The sequence below is a fragment of the Lissotriton helveticus genome, chromosome 6, assembly GCF_964261635.1.
Source record: "Lissotriton helveticus chromosome 6, aLisHel1.1, whole genome shotgun sequence".
Lineage (NCBI taxonomy): Eukaryota > Metazoa > Chordata > Amphibia > Caudata > Salamandridae > Lissotriton > Lissotriton helveticus.
The window spans coordinates 1392020062-1392042198 of NC_136067.1; the positions used below are offsets into that span (position 1 = coordinate 1392020062).

At 42.4% G+C, this 22137-nt stretch overlaps 1 protein-coding gene across 1 annotated transcript in view; it reads left to right on the forward strand.

Annotated features, from left to right (window-relative positions):
* Positions 1–22137, forward strand: part of LOC144761759 (sodium-dependent glucose transporter 1-like) — a 602058-nt gene that overhangs the window by 214911 nt on the left and 365010 nt on the right. Inside the window, exon 3 of the mRNA XM_078647010.1 lies at positions 17576–17692. Within this exon, the coding sequence (XP_078503136.1) occupies positions 17576–17692 (117 nt within the window). The remainder of the gene's footprint in view (positions 1–17575; positions 17693–22137) is intronic.

Sequence of the window (22137 nt, forward strand, 5' to 3'; positions counted from 1 at the left end):
CTGTGCAAGTAGTTTAGCTCCCCATCCCACCACTGCCTGAGTTCTCCCCATTGTAAAGGAACTAGTGCTGTCTCTCTAAGCCTCGGTGCTGAGTACTGAGGTACACTTGAGATTGGTTGATTTGGGATCGTAAGGAATGATCAGGGTACTCATTGAAGATAAGGTGCTTACTGTGACAGGCACAGGCAAAACAGGCAAAGTGGTGGTCTCAGTAAAACTTGGAGGTTCTTGGACCTCTATTGAGGGATCCGCAGCTGTTTCTGATTCCTTCAACACTGGGACAGTAGCACTTGGTGTGTCAGTTGCCACGTTATATGGGGGCAGTCTTCTGCTTAGGAGCTCATCTATGAAAACGACTTCCTCATTACTATGTGTTTCCTTCTTTGGATTTTCTCTTTCCTTCTCTTTGATTTCTAACAGGGATAGACCCCAGCAATCTCTATAACTTCTGGTCTCCACTTCCTCTGCCTTTCCTAGTTCTGCACGCTTCTCCAAGAATGATCCCAAATGCGGATTTTGAGTTTAAATTTCTTTCTTTTTCTTTCCTCTTGCTGTCTGTTCCCATAGGTTTAGGGTAGCAAATTGCATGGGCCTCTGTTGTGATTTCAGGTCATACATACTTCTCCTCAAGTTCTCTAGTCGAGGTATGTGAAAGGTACCACTCAAATGGAATCCAAGTTCCCCATCTTTGGATATATATTTATGCCATTGGTTAAGCAACATGCAAGCGTGTAACCGTTTCTTCCATGCCGTTTCCCTGGCTGGAGTGCCTTTGGGAGAAATCTTTTCCTCTTTATTTTAGTCCCTGTCCTTCTTTGACTAGGGATTCCCCATTCTAACGATTTCTCGCTCAGTCCTTTGTTCGATCTCTCACCCTTTCCACACCAACAAGCTCATGGTTCTTCCACCAGTAGCAGTGCCGGTATGTCAAAGGTCACCCTATTTCTGCGCAAAAGGACACCCTGTTGCACCCCTGAAATTGATCTGTGCACATATGTTGCGCACACACATGCCCTAAGGGCATGTGTGTGCGTAACATGACACTTTAAAAAATGCACAATAGTGCATTTTTCAAAGTTTTTGAAAATTACCATGAAGTTCAACTTCATTGTAATTTGCTCCCCCTATTAGCGAAATTGCTGATTTTTAAAAATGTAATGCATTGCATTTAAGGAATCGCAAAATGTGATTCCTTAAATGCAATTGCAATTTGAGAGCTCCCAATTAATTGCGAATACTCAAATTGCGAGGGCCTTGACCCTTGATGCATCGTAAAAGCTAATTTTGCAATCGCAAACGGGCGATTTTTGTGAATTGCACTGTTTGCGATCGCAAAAGTCTTTGATGCATGTGCCTGTATGTCTCTAATGTGGTGTATCTGACAGTCCCTTACAGTTCACCTCACCTAGCAGGCAAGTTTAACAGTTCAGTATTCTGACCTGAGGTACCTCTTTCAAAAGTTTAAAAATATCATCAGAAACAATCTGGAACCAGGATCGGGTTCGGACTGGATTAATTTAGATATCAGGGCAAACTGTCTGGACCATGAAGGTACAGTCCACGGTTGTGTAGCCAATTAATTCAGGTCAGCACCAATCAGAATCATCCTCTGTTACCTGATCTGTCAACGCTTTTTATGTACCTTAAATACCCTTCATTGAGCACTCCAACAACCAAGACCAGAGCTGTGAAGTCCCAGTTCTGACTTTATTGCTGCACGACTGAATCCATCACGCTCTTTGGTTCAGTAGCAGGTTATAAACATTTCAATAAGAATGACAGACAAGGGTCAAAAGTTAAAAGCTTTATATAGAAAGTTTTTGGGCAGGTTACACATTTTATCATTAAGGAAATCTAGCTGCAAAGCATATAAATCATAGGTATATCGCGGTCAATGTTGGAGCACACAGCTCATCAGTATCCTACGCCAATGACACACAGCTCACTCTCTCACTTACTGACTCAGCCAGCACCGACTAAGCAAAACTTCATCAACTGCCTGAGCAACATCACTGCTTGGATGAAAAACAACTGCCTCCAGCTCAACACAGACAAAACCAAGGTCCTAATTTTTGGCAACAACCACTCCCCTCGGGACGCCTCTTGGTGGCCTCCAAACTTGCCACCCCCCTGCACTGCTGACCATGCCAAGGATCTTGGGATCATCCTGGACACCAACTTCTCCATGAGCAGACAGATCAACGTGGTCTCCTCATCATGCTTTCACATCCTGCAAATGTTTTGAAGATTTTCAAGTGGATCTCCACACCAGACAAATGGTCACCGGGCTCTTATCACAAGTAGACTTGATTACGGAAAATCTTTCCACATCTTAATACCAGCCCATGTCCTATGCTGGCGCCAAACTACCCAGAACTACCCAGAACTCCGCTGCCAGCTCATCCTGAACAAATCTGCAAAATACCCACATCTCTCCACACCCCAACTATCTCCACTGGCTACCTGTCCAGGAAAGATGGAAGTTCAAGCTACTCAACCACACCTACAAAACTTTCCACACCAGTTCAGCTTGCCTCAACCACCGCCTCAATTTCAACCAACCCGCCAGACACCTTCAATCTGCATCCCAGGCAAGAGCATATCTCCCTCTCATAAAGAAGATCCGAAGAGGAGGACGCTCACTCTCATTCCTTGCAGCCAAGACCTGGAATAACCTCCTGAAACACCTCAGAACCTCCCCCTCACTCTTGGACTTTCAAAGGAACCTCAAGACAAGTCTCTTCTACACAGAACAGGCATGATCTCCGCCTCCACCCTCAGGCCTGCCCTACTAAGCGCTTGGATACCCTCATGGGTGCTTAACTGCGCTCTACAAATTCACATAACATATAAAGAACTCAGTACCATTCTAAGTGAAATCCAGCATAGATTACATCCAATTGTAGGACTTTAAACAAGTAATACATTCTCCATGGGTACAAGTTTCTCTGGATATGCACCAGTGGAAAACGAGCAATAAGAAACAGTTTACTACAGAATACATTCAAGGATTCTCTCATGGGAGCATTGCATCGAATGTGCAGACGTTCTCACAGTTAGTTCGGCAGCCCAATGGATGTATTGTTTACCCGTAGCCTAGGACAATTGAGGTGTCCATGGAATATAGCAAAGAGGTCTCTGAGAGTGTTTTTCAGTTTATTAGTGTGAGTCTTGCAATTTTGTACTTTTAACAAAGAATACGACAACAAAGGAAAGGTGATCTTGGTGATGTTGAAACAAGATGGAGGGAATCTTAACCATAACTCTAGTTAGCATAAGCCATGCATTTATATGAAAGGAGATCATCTCTCACACAGTCTTACCCATTCAGACTGTTCTGCCCTTTTATATAGTCTTAGAGGCATTTCTTACAGTCGCAAATTGTGAGTTGTGGCTGACATACTTCTCTGCACGAGGGACTGTTATTCATCATTTGATATCAGTACGCCTCTTATCCTGTTATTTTAGAAATCAGTTGGTAGCCATCCTGCCCATCCATGGCATGACACATAGGTCCACATACTTGACTTGCTGAAAAGGTCCCCAAGGATGATGCGTATCTGTAAGCCAACTCTTGAATTACACCTTTTTCTAAGAACACAAAAGGAATCATCTTGCTGCTGTTTATCTGTTAAACATTTCACTTCTAAACTCACAAAGTCTTAACAAATCAAGTGTTCGATTCACAAAGAAACCATCAGAATGATTTCATGATGATAGTAAATGTCCTCTTATGTCTGATCAACCCATGTGTAACACTCTGGAACAATGAATCACTTCCTAACCGAAAAAGGAAACTTCTACTTTTATGCTGCCTGAAAGGGAATTTTAATTGAAAAGTCCTCATTGTAAATGACTCCACATATACCCATCACTTTTTTGTATCAACAATAGCATACAGCTATTAGAAGGATGCTATCTGAACACCTGAACTAAGGGTATTTGGGGTCTCCAATATGAAATTATTCCAAGCAGCCATAAGTCTTTCCACCAGTCCATACTAATATAATAAAGAGAGAGCCCAAACCTTTGAGGCGGGTAATCTCAGGAACCACAGCACAAATCAAAACACCCAATACAGCATTGGGAAGGGCAGTTGCAGCGGAAGGACATATTTAAACCTTGTCAGGATGTCCAGAGGCAGGTGAAATATTGGGGATTGAAATAAGAACCATATAATGTCTGCTTTTGATATCTGGAATTGTGTGTGTGCCCCTTAGGTTTCCACTACCTATGGGAGACAGACTGTTATGACAACATGCTAAACCCCTGAATGCGATGATGGAGTATTGCGTGGTGATCAAATTGTAAATGTGAGGTGAGGCATGCACTTTTTGCTACCAGCAAGGAAACCTTCTCTCATATTGTAGGAAAGTCTCTTTTTGACAAGGTCACCCCCACTTTTTTTTTTTTTTTTAGTAATCAATGAGAAAAGGACACTTGTATCTACAAAAACCATTGGTTCTCTTTGACAACCCTCATAGACGCTGAAGATTGTAACGATGCGGTATATTTGTTTTTCCGCCCCTCATCTAGCGTCATGGCATAGTCATTGGGTGGTCAAAAGGTAAAGTATGCCTGCCTCACCCGAGGCACCTCTGGAAAGTGTAGAAGTGTCCAGAGATCAAAATGACCCCTCCAGATGGAGAGGGTCAAAGGCCAAACTACGAGGGAAATTATAAAAAACAGTATGATCACCAGAAGACAAATTTATTAGAAAGGGTGAATACTGTTGACTAAAATAGCTGAGTATATTCGATAATCGTGTAACTGGATTATCATATATGATATTGATAAAAAGTCGACATGTTTCAGCTCCTGATGGCCCAGCCGGGTCTATAGAGCTTTCGTCAGGACAAATATAAAAAAGGGGGGGATTTACTTACACAACTTGTGCAGTATTCATGTGCTTACAGGCAATCACAGATTCATTTTCCTGTATATTTGGAAACACAAAACAAAACATCATACTGTTCACATATGTATATTAGGCATACTTAACTGTTCATTTGTGTCACAGTCACTGTCACACTCTTCTAGTCGAAAAAGTGCCGTTTCTAAATGTGCACAATACTAAATGCACTCAAACTGTTACTGAGCGGTGAAAAAGGTGGAAAAATGAGGGAAAAACAAAGTGGCAGAGGTTTAAGTCAGAAAACGACCACTTAAGCTTCAATGGTGCATTTATATGTTATAACGCTGTAAAGCTTATGGTAACTTGTGCTGCTGTGGCGTAATAAGTAACATGAATCTTATTCAGCTAGGTTTTACGATACAGACATCGATTGTAATAATACACCACATTTTTTGTATGGCGGTCTAGGAAATATTTACGTTGAAACTACATTCTAAGCTCGATGGTAATCGTTATATGGTAGTACTCTGCACCACAGACATATTAAAGTTATTGTCGGGTCATAGCGGTAAAATACCTGATTGCATGGAGAATTCCTCCTCTTCAGGGTGCTAAGAGTCGCTATGAGTCGTGGTCTAGACTGCAAGTAATAGACACGATGCATAAATATCATGGTGAGCCTGGGGAGCACAGCGAGTACTGCGCTCGGAGGCTTCTCACATACCCACGTGTACGTCCAGAAAGTGCCTGTGCTGACTCTGCCCCTGGAAGCGCCGAGCGCGGGCGGATCGACACCTTATGACGTTACTACATAGACATAGACGAGGTCTGCAGTGTAGAAGAAAGACTTGCGTCGTGATTGTAGAAATAACACTTATTGGTGCACAGTTATCTAGGTCTGAGTGGGATGCTATCAGCGGGCCATAGATATTTATAAAAGGATTATGCTCCAGAATTAATTTGTGTGAAAATTAATTAAGCTAGAAGAGGTGGAGACCAGATTAGCGAAGTGTTACTAGACACTACGTTAATTTGTACAAAGTTTACCGGATCTACCTCAAGTCAGGTGGAAAAGCTTAAAGCGGGCTAGAAATATTCAAAAGGGTCAATTATCAGAAATTTATTAGGCCCGTTTTTGTTATTAAATTAATTCAACTAGAAGGAGATTTCTTTACATATGGTCACTGTATGTTAAGTTTTACTTCACTCTGGGGGAACTAGATATAAGGTGCTATATCTCTATCCCAGGTTCAGACAACTAGGAAGGGTAATGTGGTAACTATATATGCGTCATAAGGCTATTACCCAAACCACAAGGGGATCAGTAAAAATGATGCCAAGGAATATTATCGTTCATCCCCGACACATGGGTCTTCAGACGATTCACCCCCACTTTTTGCCTGATACTGATGCATTTTTGACTGAAGATGCACTGAGTTCCTGTTTACCAGGTCCCCAGTACCAGTGCTCATTCCCTAAAACAAGAAATACCACAACTGGCAAGGACTTTATCACCCCTGTAAGTCTCTCATAAATGGTGCATATGGTACCAAGGGCATGAGTACTAAAGAGTGTCGCTAAGGGCTGTTGCATATATTGTGCCAAAGAGACCCACAACCAAACCCAGGCAGACTGCCATTGCAGGCTGCGTGAAATGGTGCAATCCATTGTGAAAACCCAAAACGGCACACACCCTGTGTGCCAGACATTGCATGCAACATATGTAAGTTACCCTCTACCGCAGGCCTTACAGACCTAAGGAAGGGTGCATCATATTACATGTGAGGACATAGCTGCATGAGCAGATATGCCTCTGTGATGTCTAATTCAATTACTAGATATTATAAGTGAGGAGGGAAGCCATCTTAAGTACATGTACTAGGCACTAGTCATTATGAGTTACCCAGCTACAAGATGGCTTCACTAAAAATAATTGTGTTTGTTATCAAATACCTTGTCTTAATAAATCCATACTGATTCCAGTATTGGATTTATTAGGACATGCAACCAGAGGGCACCTTAGAGATGCCCCCTCAAAGCCTACATATATCTAGTGTGCTGACTGACTGGTATCGTCCAGCCTGCCACCACAGACTAGTTTTTGACCCCCTGCAGGTAAGAGCCAGCGCTCTCAGATGGCATAAACCGTGCTCCAGAAGTATGTGTCCACACCTCGTCGAGCAGCATTGCTAGTGATTTAGAATATCAATGCCTGGGACTTGAAAGCCCCTGCTGACTTTGATATGCAAATCGATTTCCCCCAGACCTGGGACTGCCACCCCATGATATGAGACCCATTTGGCACCAGGACAGGTGGGACAATTAGCTAGTCAGAAGGCGTGTTCATCTCTCTGGCTAGTCACACCCCTAAGGTGGGCTAACTGAAATGAACAACAAAAGAAGTGTTTCATCATTTTGTTTTTGGTGAAATTAGGAACTCTGGGTCAGGTTTATGCCAACTCCTAGAAGGAAGTGGTCATAAAAGGAGTGTAGTCACCCCATAAGTGAGTAGCCATATGCTTACACTCACCTTAACACCCCTAAATTCAATATTTAAGTGCGCCCCTGACACCAGAAGCTCAGATTCAACTACTGAGAACTGAGGAAGGATGAAGAAGGACCGACAGAGCGAGAACAGATGAACTGCACCAAATATTGGTGCCATACCCTGTCAGGCTGCCTGCTCCTCGATAATCACAGAGATTGACTATTCCAAAAGCTGCACATCCTCCCCAAACCCTTAGAGCAACTCAACAACCAGCAAAGATCTCTATTGGAGTGTAGGAGCCACTCCCCTGCATCTTCAGGCACCGACTGCACCTGTTTGTTTCACCATTTTGCTGACCCATGGGCCCACTTAAGAAGCAACTCACCAGGGGAAGGTCACAGAGAGTCCAGGAGGTCAACCCTGTTACTTCCCCAAGTCCTGAGAAGCTGAGCCTCCCTACACTAATACCTGGTATACCTGAGGCCTTGCAGCTATCAAGGCTTGTTTAGTGTCCAGTCCAGACATCACTGCCACAAACACTGACGTACATACGAGGGACATCAACATCATTGAGGCCATCATCAGGAGTGGGCCTGCAGTCCTGTTTTGTCACCATCTCCAGATCAACCCCAAGAAGTGAGATCCTCTAAAGCATGTGACCTGCAGGACAAAACACCTCTGCACCCGAACCCCACAGCCCAAGTCCGAGCCAACCTTAGGTGTCCCAGAGACCCCAAGATAATGTGGAGTGCTCTGATACCCTCCTGGGTCTTGTTTGCGCTATACAAAATGTTATAAATAATAAATTAGAGCCAAGCCTCCCTTTGGGTTCTGTCGGATTGGGCCACAATTCCCCTCATGCAGTCTTTCATTCTACAGGTACTCCTCGATAGACTTTAACGAGTAGCGTTCTAGGCTACCATTGCAACTAGCACCTCTGCACCCAGACACACCAGGGCAGGTAAATCCGAACTGCTGGTGGTTCTTTGGGCCTTGGCCCCTAAGCCTCTTCAGTCCAGGAGAGTAACCCTGAGAATTGTGTTGTAAGTGTACCTATTCAGTGAATGTTTCTGCCATAGGATAACATTACCGCTTTTGAGGCTCATGCCTCAAATCTGACAGGTGTGTTTTTTCTGTGTTTCCTGTAAAAATCCATAATGTCTAAAGTGTTTACCTGATTCTGATGATCTTGGTGTTTAATATAAAAATCCATACTATTTTTCTAAATTGGTCTGGAAATTCTTCCTTGAGTGTGTGTCTAATTTATAGAATTTGTGTGTGCAACAAATGCCCAACACACCCTTCTGATAAGCCCAAAGCTACTCGACCACACTACCACAAATAAAGAACTTTGGGATTATTAAAGCAAGCCACTGTAAACCAATAAGGGTCGCCTGGACTTTCTGCACACTGTACCTCATTTTGGTACACTATATAGAAAGCCAGCTTCCTACACGGCTGTTTTGGGTTACAAGACTTTTCAACCCATAGAAAAAGGTGGCCCCCAGGCAAAACGCAAACCATGCATTTTGCAAAGTCTTGCATACTCTCCCACTGCGATAAAGTAGGTTGAAACCAAAGTATTATGAGAGTTTCATCAGTTTAATCTGTTCTTTGTCTTAATCCCTCCTGGGATGCATCAAGGGTTATTTGTGGTCTGAATGTGTGGAGGGCTCTAAAATTGTCTGGATTGTACAAAGTGCATAATAAAATCTTATGGACTCGCCTTTGCTGGCCTGTCTCTATACACCAGGCATATGAGGCCTCCTTATCTCCCTAGGTTGTGTCTCTACCAGCAAACTGAAGCTGGATAAAACAAGTATTGAAAATGGGTCTCGCCCTCGTTTAAGTTAAAGCAATTCTGTTTGTAATCAGGTTGCTTTTTAGCTTTGCTTTTATTAGTGTTTTTCAAACTTTCATGTACATAGCATGCATATGTATGCATATATGTATATGTATATGTATATGTATGCATGCATTTATATTTGTATTTATATAGATATGCAGATGTATATATGTGTTTATATATGTATGTATATATATATATATACACATACATATATAAATGCATGTGTATATATATATATATATATGTGTGTGTGTGCATATGTGTGCACGTAGAGAGGTAGAGAGAGAGGTAGAGAGGTAAAGAGTGGAGAGTGAGTAGTAGAGAGTGAGTAGTAGAGAGCAGAGAGTGAGTAGTAGAGAGTAGTAGAGAGTAGTAGAGAGAGTAGTAGAGTGAGTAGTAGACAGTGCATAGTAGAAAGTGAGTAGTAGAGAGAAGTAGAGAGTTAGTAGAGAGAGAGTAGTAGAAAGTAGTAGAGAGTGAGTAGAGAGTAGTAGAGAGTGTTTAGTAGAGAATGAGTAGTAGAGAGTGAGTAGTAGAGAGTAGCAGAGAGTGAGTAGTAGAGAGTGAGTAGTAGAGTGAGTAGTAGAGCGCGAGTAGTAGAGAGTGAGTAGCAGAGAGTAGCAGAGAGTGAGTATTAGAGAGCAGTAGAGAGTGAGTAGAGAGTAGTAGAGAGTGAGTAGTAGAGAGTAGTAGAGAGTGAATAGAGAGTAGTAGAGAATGAGTAGTAGAGAGTAGTAGAGAGAGAGTAGTAGAGTGAGTAGTAGAGAGTGAGTAGTAGAGAATAGTAGAGAGAGTGAGTAGTAGAGAGTAGTAGAGAGTGAGTAGTAGAGAGTAGCAGTTAGACTACTAGAGAGTGAGTAGTAGAGAGTGACAGAGTGAGCAGTAGAGAGTGAGTAGTAGAGAGTACTAGAGAGAGTGAGTAGTAGAGAGTAGTAGAGAGTGAGTAGTAGAGACTGAGTAAAGAGTAGCAGAGAGTGTGTAATAGAGAGTGAGTAGTAGAGAGTAGCAGAGAGTGAGTAGTAGAGTAGTAGAGAGCAGTAGAGAGAGAGTAGTAGAGGGTAGTAGAGTGAATACTAGAGAGTAATAGACAGTAGTAGAGAGAGTTAGTAGTAGAGAGTAGTAGAGCGTGAGTAGTAGAGAGTAGTAGAGAGTAATAGAAAGTAGTACAGAGAGTGAGTAGTAGAGAGTCAGTAGTAGTGAGTAGCAGAGAGTGAGTAGTAAAGAGTGAGTAGTAGAGAGTGAGTAGTAGAGAGAGTAGTAGTAGAGAGAGTAGTAGTAGAGAGTAGTAGAGCGAGAGTAGTAGAGAGACAGTAGTAGAAACCCCGGTATCTAACTGAAAGAGACTTATTCCCACAGGGCGAAATGCTGAACTCACGCCCCTTAGGGAACATCATGCTGTTCAATAGATTTGATGCCCTATTGGGCTTGGGGGACTGCCACTGACGCTCTGAGCCCCAAACGTCAGTACAGAATAGTATATCTTTAAATATCGGGGATCAGTGGAAAAGTGATCTGGACGGGATTTTGCCCAGCCACCACTTGATGTTAGATTGGAGTTGAAGGGTGCAGAAGATCTTACTGACTTGTTATCCTCTAGTGATGAACTCCCCCTGGATAGGGATTCATCACCAAGAGGACTAGCATTAACCTTACCAACAGCCTACATTACTGTCCCTACCCCTGTACCATCCAACATAGCACGAAAAGGGCCTACGAATGCTCCTGATGGTTCAGTTAATTTGGCTAATTGTGGTAAACAGCCACCTAGAACCCATAACCAAAACTCAACCTTAAAAAATCTAACCTGGAACATAGCAGGCCTCGCCGCCAATCAGGATAATCCTGACTGGTGTGCTTTTGTAGACCTCCACGGGATATGTATATTTCAGGAAACTTGGGCTCTTAACCCTATACATAGACCGGGTTATGTTACGTTTATGGAGCCAGCTCTGCAGGGCCCTAGAGGCAGACCATCGGGGGGATTATGTATTTGGGTAGGTGCTCATCTTGGGTTTTCTGTAAAAAAAATAGACACTAACAGTCCTGATATAACCTGCATTATACTGTCACACATTAAAACACCCAAACTGGCACTAATTAATATCTACTCGAGGCCAGCAGGACAGGGGGGCACCTCCAAAACCTTAGACTTTTTGTCCTCTCTTTTGTACTCCCTTCCGGGAGACGCTGAGTTGATGATTGGTGGTGACTTCAATTGTCATTACCAACCACTCATTGGAGTCCACCTTACGTCAACAGATGAGGATGAACTATGGTCAATCCCCCACCCAAATATGTATCCAGCTAAACAATGGTCATCCACGGTACTTCAGCTAACCTCCATAACCTATTCTTTTTCTATTAGAGCTTGTAATGGGCGTTTTAAGGGGGACAGCCCAGGCCAACCAACCTACAGTGGTAGGTGTCACTCTTCTGTAATTGATTACTTCAATGTTAGTATGCCCCTATGGCCCAGGATCCTCAACTTCCAAATCTCTAGTCGTACGGAAAGCGACCATAATCCCCTGTCAACTGAGATTAACTTTGACATGATAACTGAGGCCACCTAAACCTACGAAAATAGTGACCTCAGAATAATTCAAGGTGGGAGGAGAATCAGATGGGCCAACATGAAGAAATCCACTGATGATTTGGGTAAATTGTACCTGAGTATAATTCCCCTCCTAGAAAGGGCAAATTTAATCATGAATCAACCATTTAGTAATAGTGTACAAAGGTCCCTGGCAGGGTTGCACGAGGAACTAACTGATTTATTGGCGAACTCCTTTTATAAAACCACCCCTATTAAACCCAAGCCATTTGCTACAAAACACCCCTGGTTTAATGGGGGATGTAAAGAAATGAAGCAGGGGCTACTCACGGCACTGAAACAAGGTTCCCCGGCCGCCGTGACTGAAGCTAGGCATGCCTATAAATTAATGATTCTTAATGCAAAAAAAGAGTGGGAAGAAGAACGATGGTACGCCATCAGATTTGCACTTGAGGCCAAAGATATACGGACCTTCTGGAACCTAGTCCACACAGGGAAACCAGAAGGTAGGTCCTCAATTGATCCAAATATACCTGAAGAATCTTGGTCCCTACATTTTAAAGAGTTATATTCTACCCCCCCAACATTAAATAGTTTAGCCCCTATTCTTTTGACGGATACAGACCCTAATTGCCCCATACCGCTTTTTACCTTGGACAAGGTTCTTATTGCAGTACACTCTCTGCAATCTAACAAAGCCCCTGGGTTAGATAGGATCCCAGGCGACCTCTTTAAAGAAGAACCAGTAGTATGGGCCCCCTATCTGTTATTACTCTACAATGCAATTTTGCAGGGCCTACCTTTGCCAGCCACATGGTTGGGGGCGGAGATCATTCCCATTTTTAAAAAGGGTTCTCCGTCAAAACCATCAAATTACAGGCCCATTAGCCTTATCGATGTTAGTCAGAAAATCTATGCGGACTACTTCTACAACGCCTACAGGACTGGGTAAACGATAATAATATACTGACCCCCCTCCAGGCAGGCTTTAGGGCCAAAACGTCTACCATCGACCAACTCTTCCGGCTCCAAGTTCTTTATTGGAAGCACGTTATCCTGGACCGGGTATGCTTATATTTGACGTTTGTGGACCTAAAGTCAGCTTTCGATATGGTGGATCGTAACCAACTTTGGGCAATTTTATAATCGATGGGGGTGCCACCCTATTCATGCCACCAATTCAAACATCTACATGATGGCACCTATGCCAGAGTGCGCTTTGGGAAGTATGGTCAGCTAACAGGGCCCTTCCCGGTTGAGAAAGGGGTTAGGCAGGGCTGTGTCCTTGCCCCCACCCTCTTCTCCCTTTTTCTTAATGGGCTCATCGAAGACCTATTATCAATCAAAGATATTGACTCCCCAAAATTAGCCTCGCTGAGGTTTCCTGCATTAATGTTTGCAGATGATACTCTGCTTCTCTCAAAATCCCCTATGGGCATGCAGAGGGTTTTAAACCAGTTCATTAAATTCTGCAAACATAGAAATCTAGTAGTCAACATCGATAAGACTAAGTATATGGTATTTAATGCCAATACCACCAACTGTCCTCACCCCATGATGGAAGGTAGACCGTTAGAAAGAGTCCCAACATTTGACTATCTAGGGTTGACTCTCACTGACAAAATGGGGTGGGGAGCACAAATGGCTAAGGCAAATTTAAAACTAGTACAGACAACTGGGGGAATTTTAAAAGTTCAAAAAAACTGTGCGAACAAAACTATAAGTGCCCCATTGGAAATCTTCAAAGTTCAAGCAAGATCTTCTTCCCTTTATGGGGCGAACTTTGGGGACATGTTCCTTCTACTGACCTAACCATCACAGAAAACAACTTCATTAGGCAAATCCTAACCCTGCCCAGAAGTACTCCTTTAGTCCCACTCAGGCTAGACCTGAATATTAGGCCTATAGCCGAAGTTATCGCCTCATGCCCCCTCCTTTATTGGAGGAGGCTGTGGAGCACCCACGAGCTGGAAAGCTACAAAAGGGAACTAAAGGTGGTTCTAGCCTCCCAGGAGCAGGTAGAATTCCATGGCTACGTTTTGTAAGACAGTCTCTTGCTCAAATTGGATACAAAAATCTGTGGTTAAATCCTGAGGTCGTATCCTCAACTATTTCCAAGAAAACATTGTCCAGTGCTGTGAAGGACTTTAGTCTCTGGAGGACCATTAGCTCAGTATCATCAACGAGCCTGACTGGTGCCTTCCTGAGCCTTAAGTCCATATACAGCTTTGAACAAGAAATAGACGTAATCCAACCTACTTTAGCGAAGAAGCTGTACTTACAGTTTAGATTTGGAACGCTGCCCCTCTATTCTACGATTGACAGGTGGACGGGAGGCCCAATCCAGTTATGCCCCGGCTGTGGAATCAAAAATGAAACCTCCCTGCATGTTACTCTTTTCTGTCCAGCCTATTCACACATACGTAGAAAGTGGTTAATACAATTATGTAATAATCTGGGCATAAGGGACTACCAAGTCTTCTGTAGGATTTTGAAGTCCGACACGAATCCTTTGATAGTGTCTGCTATCACCAAATTTCTGTTTTCTATGTGGTCCATACGAAGGAAATCACTTAAATAACATGGCACTCTATGTTTTTATTTGCTGAGATGTGACAATTATTTTGGATCAACAAATGTTATCTTAAAGTTTAAAAAAAAAGAATTTTAAATTATTTAAATTTTTATTGTCTTAAACAAATTGTCTTCACCCCTCCGATTGCATATGATGTATTTTAATTTTATATCTACAAATGAACTGTGGAAAAGTGAAAATGTATATTTTATGTACTTTTATGGTTAAAACTAACCGAAATAAAGTTTATTGAATGAATGAAGTAGTAGAAAGAGAGTAGTAGAGTGAGTAGTAGAAAGTAGTAGAGACAGTGAGTAGCAGAGTGAGTAGTAGAAAGTAGTAGAGAGTAGTAGAGAGTGAGTAGTAGAGAGTGAGTAGTAGAGAGTAGTAGAGAGTGAGTAGTAGAGTGGTAGAGAGTGAGTAGTAAAGAGTGAGTAGTAGAGAGTAGAGTAGAAAGTAGATAGTAGTAGAGCGTGAGTAGAGAGTAGTAGAGAGTGAGTAGTAGAGAGTAGTAGAGAGTTAGTAATAGAGAGTGAGTAGTAGAGAGTGAGTAGTAAACATACCATAAACATTGAAGGACTACCATTAAAAGTGCAAGTTTTCATTATTTTGGTTAATCCAAACGTTTGCGTGTTTTATAACCTGCAGGAGATTGCTTTAATTAGAACACTTCATTAGTCAACCCGGTAGCTCCTGTGACTTTTCTTGGCGAGTTATACCCTTGCAGAGATATTTGCAGGATCACTTGAATGTATTTCACCAAATAAGTGTAAGTTTGCAAACATTATCCACATATCATTAAAAAAAATCGGACACCTATATCTAAACAAACGTGATAATCATTTATGTATTTTCATTGTGTCGCATTTTAGGCTTGGTGCGAGCATTGATGTGGCAGGAATGGGCCTTCATGCATCTATTTATACATAACTTTTGCTATTGTTCGATTTCAGTGTGAACAGAGTTCTTTCAGCTGCTCGGTGCCAAAGACCAGATGTAAATATTTGAGCTGATGACAAACAGGGCATGCATCTTTCTACAATGTGCACAATTTGCATGTTGGGAAAGCAGTAGCTGCGAGCCCGGGCACAATACACATAGTGCCAGCAAACTTTCACTTTCCTCAATTAGCATTTGTTGATTTGGAAATTTAAAAAAGAAAGATCTAGATCAGCTCCTTGTCATCAGAAACATCCCACTCAAGTACAGTTTTTGTTGGACAAACCAACCAGTGTAATGTGGCCCTTTCACTCAATGATGGTAAACAGGGACTAGGACTTCCAGATAGGAAGTCTTTGCTCCTTGCCAATCATTGTAAAACAAGAGCAGGCTCTTTACAGGGTGGACAGAAGATGTGCACGCGGGGACTGGCTTTACTGGCGGCGAAAAAAAAAGTTCCCAGAGTGTCACACCGGCAGTAAAGCATCCAATCCCCGCGTGCACTTCTTTTGTCTTGTTTGTCTCCCCGTGTGCATGCTGGAATTGTATCGATTCCAAAAGGTCCTCTGCATGGCAGAGCAGCGCATGCGCTGTTTTTCGCCAGGCCGAGTCCTAAAAACCTATGCTTAACAAGGAACCCTCAGTGGCTTTCCAGCTCCAAATGCACACCCGCATTCTCCATGCTATTTGAAAACACCCTTTTCTGGATTTTGGCTTTAAATCTGATGCTTAATTAATCCCAAAATTACAATAAGCCTTTTTGACTGGACCTCTAGCTTCATAATACTTCCCTGGCTGCCTGCCTCACTGGTAAGTTTGAATTCTCTGAAGTCTCTCATACCTTTAGCTGAAGGAGGATTAAATGTACAAGTCTCAGTAATTAGTCTTGTACTTGTAATTCTCAGTCCATATTCCTTATTATAACACATCCACCTACCCTGCTCTAAGTCTAGTCAATAGCCTTAATAGAGAGAGCGGCTCTCGTGTGTGATGACAGGAGGTATGTAAATACGGTAAGCCTGAGTGGAGCTGTGCTCCTAAGTGGTATACATTTTTTCGAGCCAGGCACAATTGCTGTACGGTTTGTTGATCCATCACTTCTAGACAGCCTGACGGGGCACATTAACATACAACTGCAAAGTATACTATCCTGATTGCATGTAACTACCCCCATTACCATCACATTCTGGTTTCTGAAATCTGATCTTGGCTGCAGAGCCCTAATACCATTGCTGAGCCTTCTACATGGCTTGAAGTTGAGTTACTCTTGCCACAAACAAAATGTCCTTGTAAAGTGTGCTACTGCTCCTGGGTGCTCGGTCTGCCATATACCGAATACCTGAACAGATGATTGGGAGATGTAAAGTTAATAGTAAGGGGTCACTACTGTGTGTCAGTGGGTATCCTGTACTTAATCAGAAAGAATGCCATATGAATATAAACCTTTATTTTATGCCAGTGCAAATGTGTATTCTTTCAAGTAGGACAGACTCTGTTTTTAGTAAATGTAAACTCTCCCTCTCCAACACAGCCATTAAAAATTGATTTTTGGCTTATGCATCCTAGTCTTCAAAAAGATTGCGCTGTGAACTGCTCAATGCTAACCTCAGGTCAATAGTAATTGCTGCCTCATTTGCACTGGAAGTAGACGTTTTTAAGCCTAATAATAATTGGTATTGGTGTATCACCTGCACACTATATCCCATTTGGAGGTCTATCAAAGGTGTTTGCAGTCACAAACCTATGAGGACTACAAAGTGACGACAAGGTAACAATCCCATGACACATCTAACACCTAAACAGATACATTGTAGTTTTAATTGTGTGTGCACTTCTTTAGTGATTTAAATGTGATATAAACATCCTTCATATCTGTACCAAAAATCTCCACATTGTGGAGGTCATATGCTGAACAAGGAACATGTTTTCTCAAGTCATAGAGAACCTCTGAAACCTTTGGTTTTCTTCAGGGAACCGCATGTAATTTTTTTGTTTTGTTTTGCCATCCCCAAGGCCGCTTTTGTTGGTGCAGGTTTAATCCGGAATTCTGATTCAGTCTTATTCTCGTCAAGTTTTCCCAATAGGTTTGCAGTAGAGTGTATTTTTTTCTAAATGATTTATTCAACCATGGCTCCTTGCATCTGTTATTAGTAGCTTTGTTTCCCTATTTTACGTATGCTGATTTTTTTTTTAAGTTTGTCTTCCTAGTTTTTATTTGCAATCGAAAAAACTGTCACTTAGAAAACAAGCATTATGCAGAATTGCTAACATATAGAATTGATTTTGTTTTAATACATACGGATTTTGTTTTCTTGTAGGTTTGGCGATGCTCATAACATCTCTTGGCCTTTATGTTATTCCTTGGTGTACGAAAGTTTTACTACTGACGGCTATTATGGCTGTTATTGGAATGTCCTTGGGATGCTCAGATACAGGTTGGCAAACAAACGTATTTCTTCCTTTTCACCTTTGTTATGTGTGCACCTCAATCTAAAACTCAGTGATACAGATGATACAGCACCATGACTATGGACACAGTACTGCTGTTTCATGCATGCTTTACGAAGTGGTCATTAACGTGCATTTCAGCAGCAGACTGTTGGAGATGAAAGTGTATGGAAACCTTCAGAAGATAAAGACAGACTTTAAATTTTGTAACCCCTTGCAGAAACGTAGGTTTTGTTTTAAGCTGCAATAGCAGCATAGCAGCAGTAATGCAATACGTGATTATATTAGCAACAAAAAATGTGGATTTATGATGATTTACTGCACATCTGTGACAACAGAACCAATGAGGAAGGTGTTGCTCTGAGTCGGAGAAAGGCAGAGGCCAAACCACTCAGTGGTGTGGATCCATTATATAAAGTGCACCCGTTTCATTTTGATGTGGTTAACTTGCTAATAAAATAACTAATCCCAGCGGGAAATAGGCTACAATGTTGCCCACTTTAGAGTGTGGGATACAGCGATTTGGTAATTTAGCTGCAAGCAGTGTTTTCAAGGCAACTGTATCCAACGTACAGTTTTCTTTACCCTATAAAGTCTTTGAACTTGTCACATAGGGAGCATATTATCAAGGGGGTTTATCTCCGCTTTTTTGGCTTTAAAAGCCAAGAAAGCGGAGATAAAATTATCTCCCTATTACCTAGCTGTCGCTAACACCAGTTAGCGACCGCTAGTAGGAGATAGCTACCATCTTGGGCCCCACTTTGCATGTCAGTGATATTTATCACTAATGACATGCAAAGTGGGCGTGCCAAGATGTTAGCGACTGGAAACAGTCGCTAACATCGCTATCTCCTATCACCAACTTTTGGAGATATTCGCGCTAAGCGCGAATATCTCCAAAAACTAACACCTGCCCTGAGCAGTTCTTAGCCATGTTATCCAATGGGAGGTGGATAACATGGCTAAGAGCATTAGCTCGGTAATGCATGAATATCGCTGACTTTTCAGCGATATTCATGCATTGCGGCCGTTTTTTATCGCATTTGCGATAAACCTTGATAATAGCAAGGTTTATCTGCGATAATTTCTGACGATGCTTAGCGGTAAAACATTTGTTGCTAAGCATCGTTAGCGATAAATATCGCTTAACGTTGGTAATATGCCCCATAGTTTCTACCACTCCTTGGCACATAGTTCATCTTTGATGAACGACAGCTAAAGAGCTGGTACTTCTTTGTTTTGTTTTTGTTATATTGTCTTATTCCCAAGAACACACAAAAGGAGATTGTAGGAATGTTTGCCATTTCTCTAACCAATGGCCATCGTCTGAGAAGCGTTCTAGCCTATCATTCTTTTGTCCACCATGCCACCTCAGATTAGCCACCTTCAACATATACACCAATGATAACTCAAGTTTTGATACTAATCTGTAATAACCTAGCGATGACATCCTTAGACTAAATGAAATTATTGAAATGTTGGGGAGCTGGATCACATATGATGGGCTGGCTCTAAATGAGGCTGAAAACAACTACTAATGCTTGGTTAAAACATTTGATTGCAAATTAGAATAATCATGAATTAATGCAGGTGAAGTTGTGCAGATACCCATTCCTCATGAGGTTAAAATGCGTTGGGTACTCTTTGGTTAAAAAATGGGCATGGAATAGAATGCTGACCATCTAACCAGGATTTGTCATTTCCATGAAAAATCTTTTTGATCTACCCTTGTTTTTATGCAAAAGAAAGGTCAAAAATCTAGAGAAATAAGGTTGATTCCCACCTGGATTACAGCAATGAATTCACTCTAAAAATATTTTTTCAAGATCACAGAAGAGAAAGAATTGTGCAGCTGGAGCTGTAGTAGCTTTGCCCTGATACTACTCTTAATGCTCAGGCACTAGGACAACTTCATTGGCTTCCAATAAACTCAACAATTGAATGCTGTGTTTTACAGTAGTTTTTGGACACTCACAACTTAAAAACCCTGATACCTCGAGAAGTATACTCCTCTGTTACGCACTCATTTTTTTTAAACATATTTTATTGGCATTTAATAATCAGCATTACACACACAATTCGTTTCACATTAATTGAAATTCCCAGTGACCCTTCTGATTTGCCCTTCCCAGCTGGTCATCTGGCCTCTTGTTACGCACTCATGAGACATTAAATTTGAAACCCCCCAAATCTTGCGAAATTAGCACACTTGCAGGTTTCAATGATGCCCCGGTTATTACATTGCTTGGTTTGCTACATCTTCAGTTAGTATACCTTATTTTTTTCTGTAACTCCTTGTTTGCACACTTTGCAAATCCTCAGAATCCCCACCAAATAGGCAAAGATTTCACTGCCAATAATCTTCCACTTAGCACAATGAATTCTATTTTACCTTTCTTTATATTGCTGGGCCGGGTTCGCTAAGCATATTGCATGCGCTGGAGTCAACCTAGGTGAGGTGCTAATAGTGTCAGTCAGGCTATGAATTCCTGTTAGACCTGATCTTTTCTGCAGGGTTATCGATTACCCCCAAACTGTTTTCCTTCCTCCGCCTATTTTTCTAACCTTTTTGTTGGCTTTAGGACTCTAGACACTTTACCACTGCTAATCAGTGCTAAAGTGCATGTGCTCTCTTCTCTAAACATGGTATGATTGGTTTACACCTGTTTTGCATATTTGATGTACTTGTAAGTCCCTTGTACAGTGGTAAACCATATAACCATGGCCTGTAAATTAAATGCTACTAGTGGGCCTGCAGCACTGATTGTGCCATCCTAAGACATAGCCTTTCAAACCTGTCTCAGGCCTGCCACTGCAGGGCCTGCGTGCACAGTGCACTGCCACTTTGACTTGGCATTTACAACTACTTGCCAATCCTGAAACTCCCCTTTTATTACACATAGGTCACCCCTAAATTAGGCCCTAGGTAGCCTTATGGTCAGGGTGCTGTGTAAGTAAAAGGTAGAACATGTGCCTTTATGTGTGGCATGTCCTGGTAGTGACATGCAGCCTATTTTGTTTCTCACTGTTGTGAGGCCTACTTCCCTCATAGGCTAGCATTGGGAGTACCCGTATGAATGTTTAAGTGATAATTCCTGATCTGGAAGGAGTTCAATTGCCATGTTTGGTATGTTTAGAAAGATAGTGATAAATCCTGTTTATTTGTGTAGTTGGATTTTACATTACTATTTTAGATATGTTACGTTTAAGCTGTGGGAATTTCTCTGTGCTCATGACTCATTGTGCTTTGCAGCCTGACTCCAATCCACGTCTGAGCGTGAGTGACAGCTAAACCTAGTGCATACTTTTCAGACAGCAATCACACAGAAAGGGTTGAGTGTGACAGGGTTATATCTGCATTCATCTGCATACTGATGATCTTCCAGGTGGGAAAGGGAGAGGGTGTTCACACTTTACAATCGTATGGACTCTGTCCTGCCCTCACACAAAGGGCTGATTTACCCCTCCCCCCACTGATGTTTGGAGCCAGGGCTTGGCAAAAAGGACTTGCTGCACACTTCTAAAGGTTCCCTTTGAAGTTCCTACTTGAATAAAGCCAATTTTGAGTATAAGTACAGGAGCTCTGACCCCATGATTTTAGTAAACTACTGGACAAGAAAGAAACTCTGCTGGAGTAAAGGCTGCTGCGCTGGAAGAATTGCCACTCTGCTGTGTTGGCTGTTCCCAGGAACTTCCACCCTTTATTGCTGAGTTTCCTACTGCCCACTGACCTGTGCCCAGCTGCAGGACCCAAAAGGAACCACCTAGAGTGACTCCAAGGGCTTGTTGGCTTGCCCTCTATTTTTCTTTGAGAACCCCATGGACATTAAGGACCTCACAATTACCTAGAGCAAGTATTCCATGACGTTCACAAGGCAAATCACTCTGTGCTGTGGGTACATTCTGAAGCACCCACTTTCACTTGAGTACGGTACTCTTAAGTGCAACTTTCCTGCGCCGCTCCCCCAGTATCTGTGCTCCATTTAAGCACCACGCCAAGAGTTCAGTGTTGTTCCCCATGTGAAAAGTACCTGAGGAGAAGTACGGCAGTGGCTGCAGCCGGCATGTGCTTGAGGAGCCTTACACTCTACCAGCGCCCATAGTACTCAGTACTGTGGGAGGCTCCTATCGAAGCGTATGCCACTGGCCTCATCTCTCTGAACAACCAGATGTACAGTTATGCGCCTGAAGCCAGATTGGACAAGCAGCATGACTTACCGAAAAGCCCCCACACAGGTATTGGGTTGCAAGGGCCGCTTCCTAGATCACCACACAACATTACGGGCGGCTGCAGTGGAGTTGCTGGATTGTGCTTCTTTCCCCCTCAGAGCCGTGCAGAAATGCGCTGAAGACCACACCATGCCGACATTCCATTACTCTCTCATTCCAAATTAATCAATCAATCAATCCATTTATAGAGCGCTACTCACCC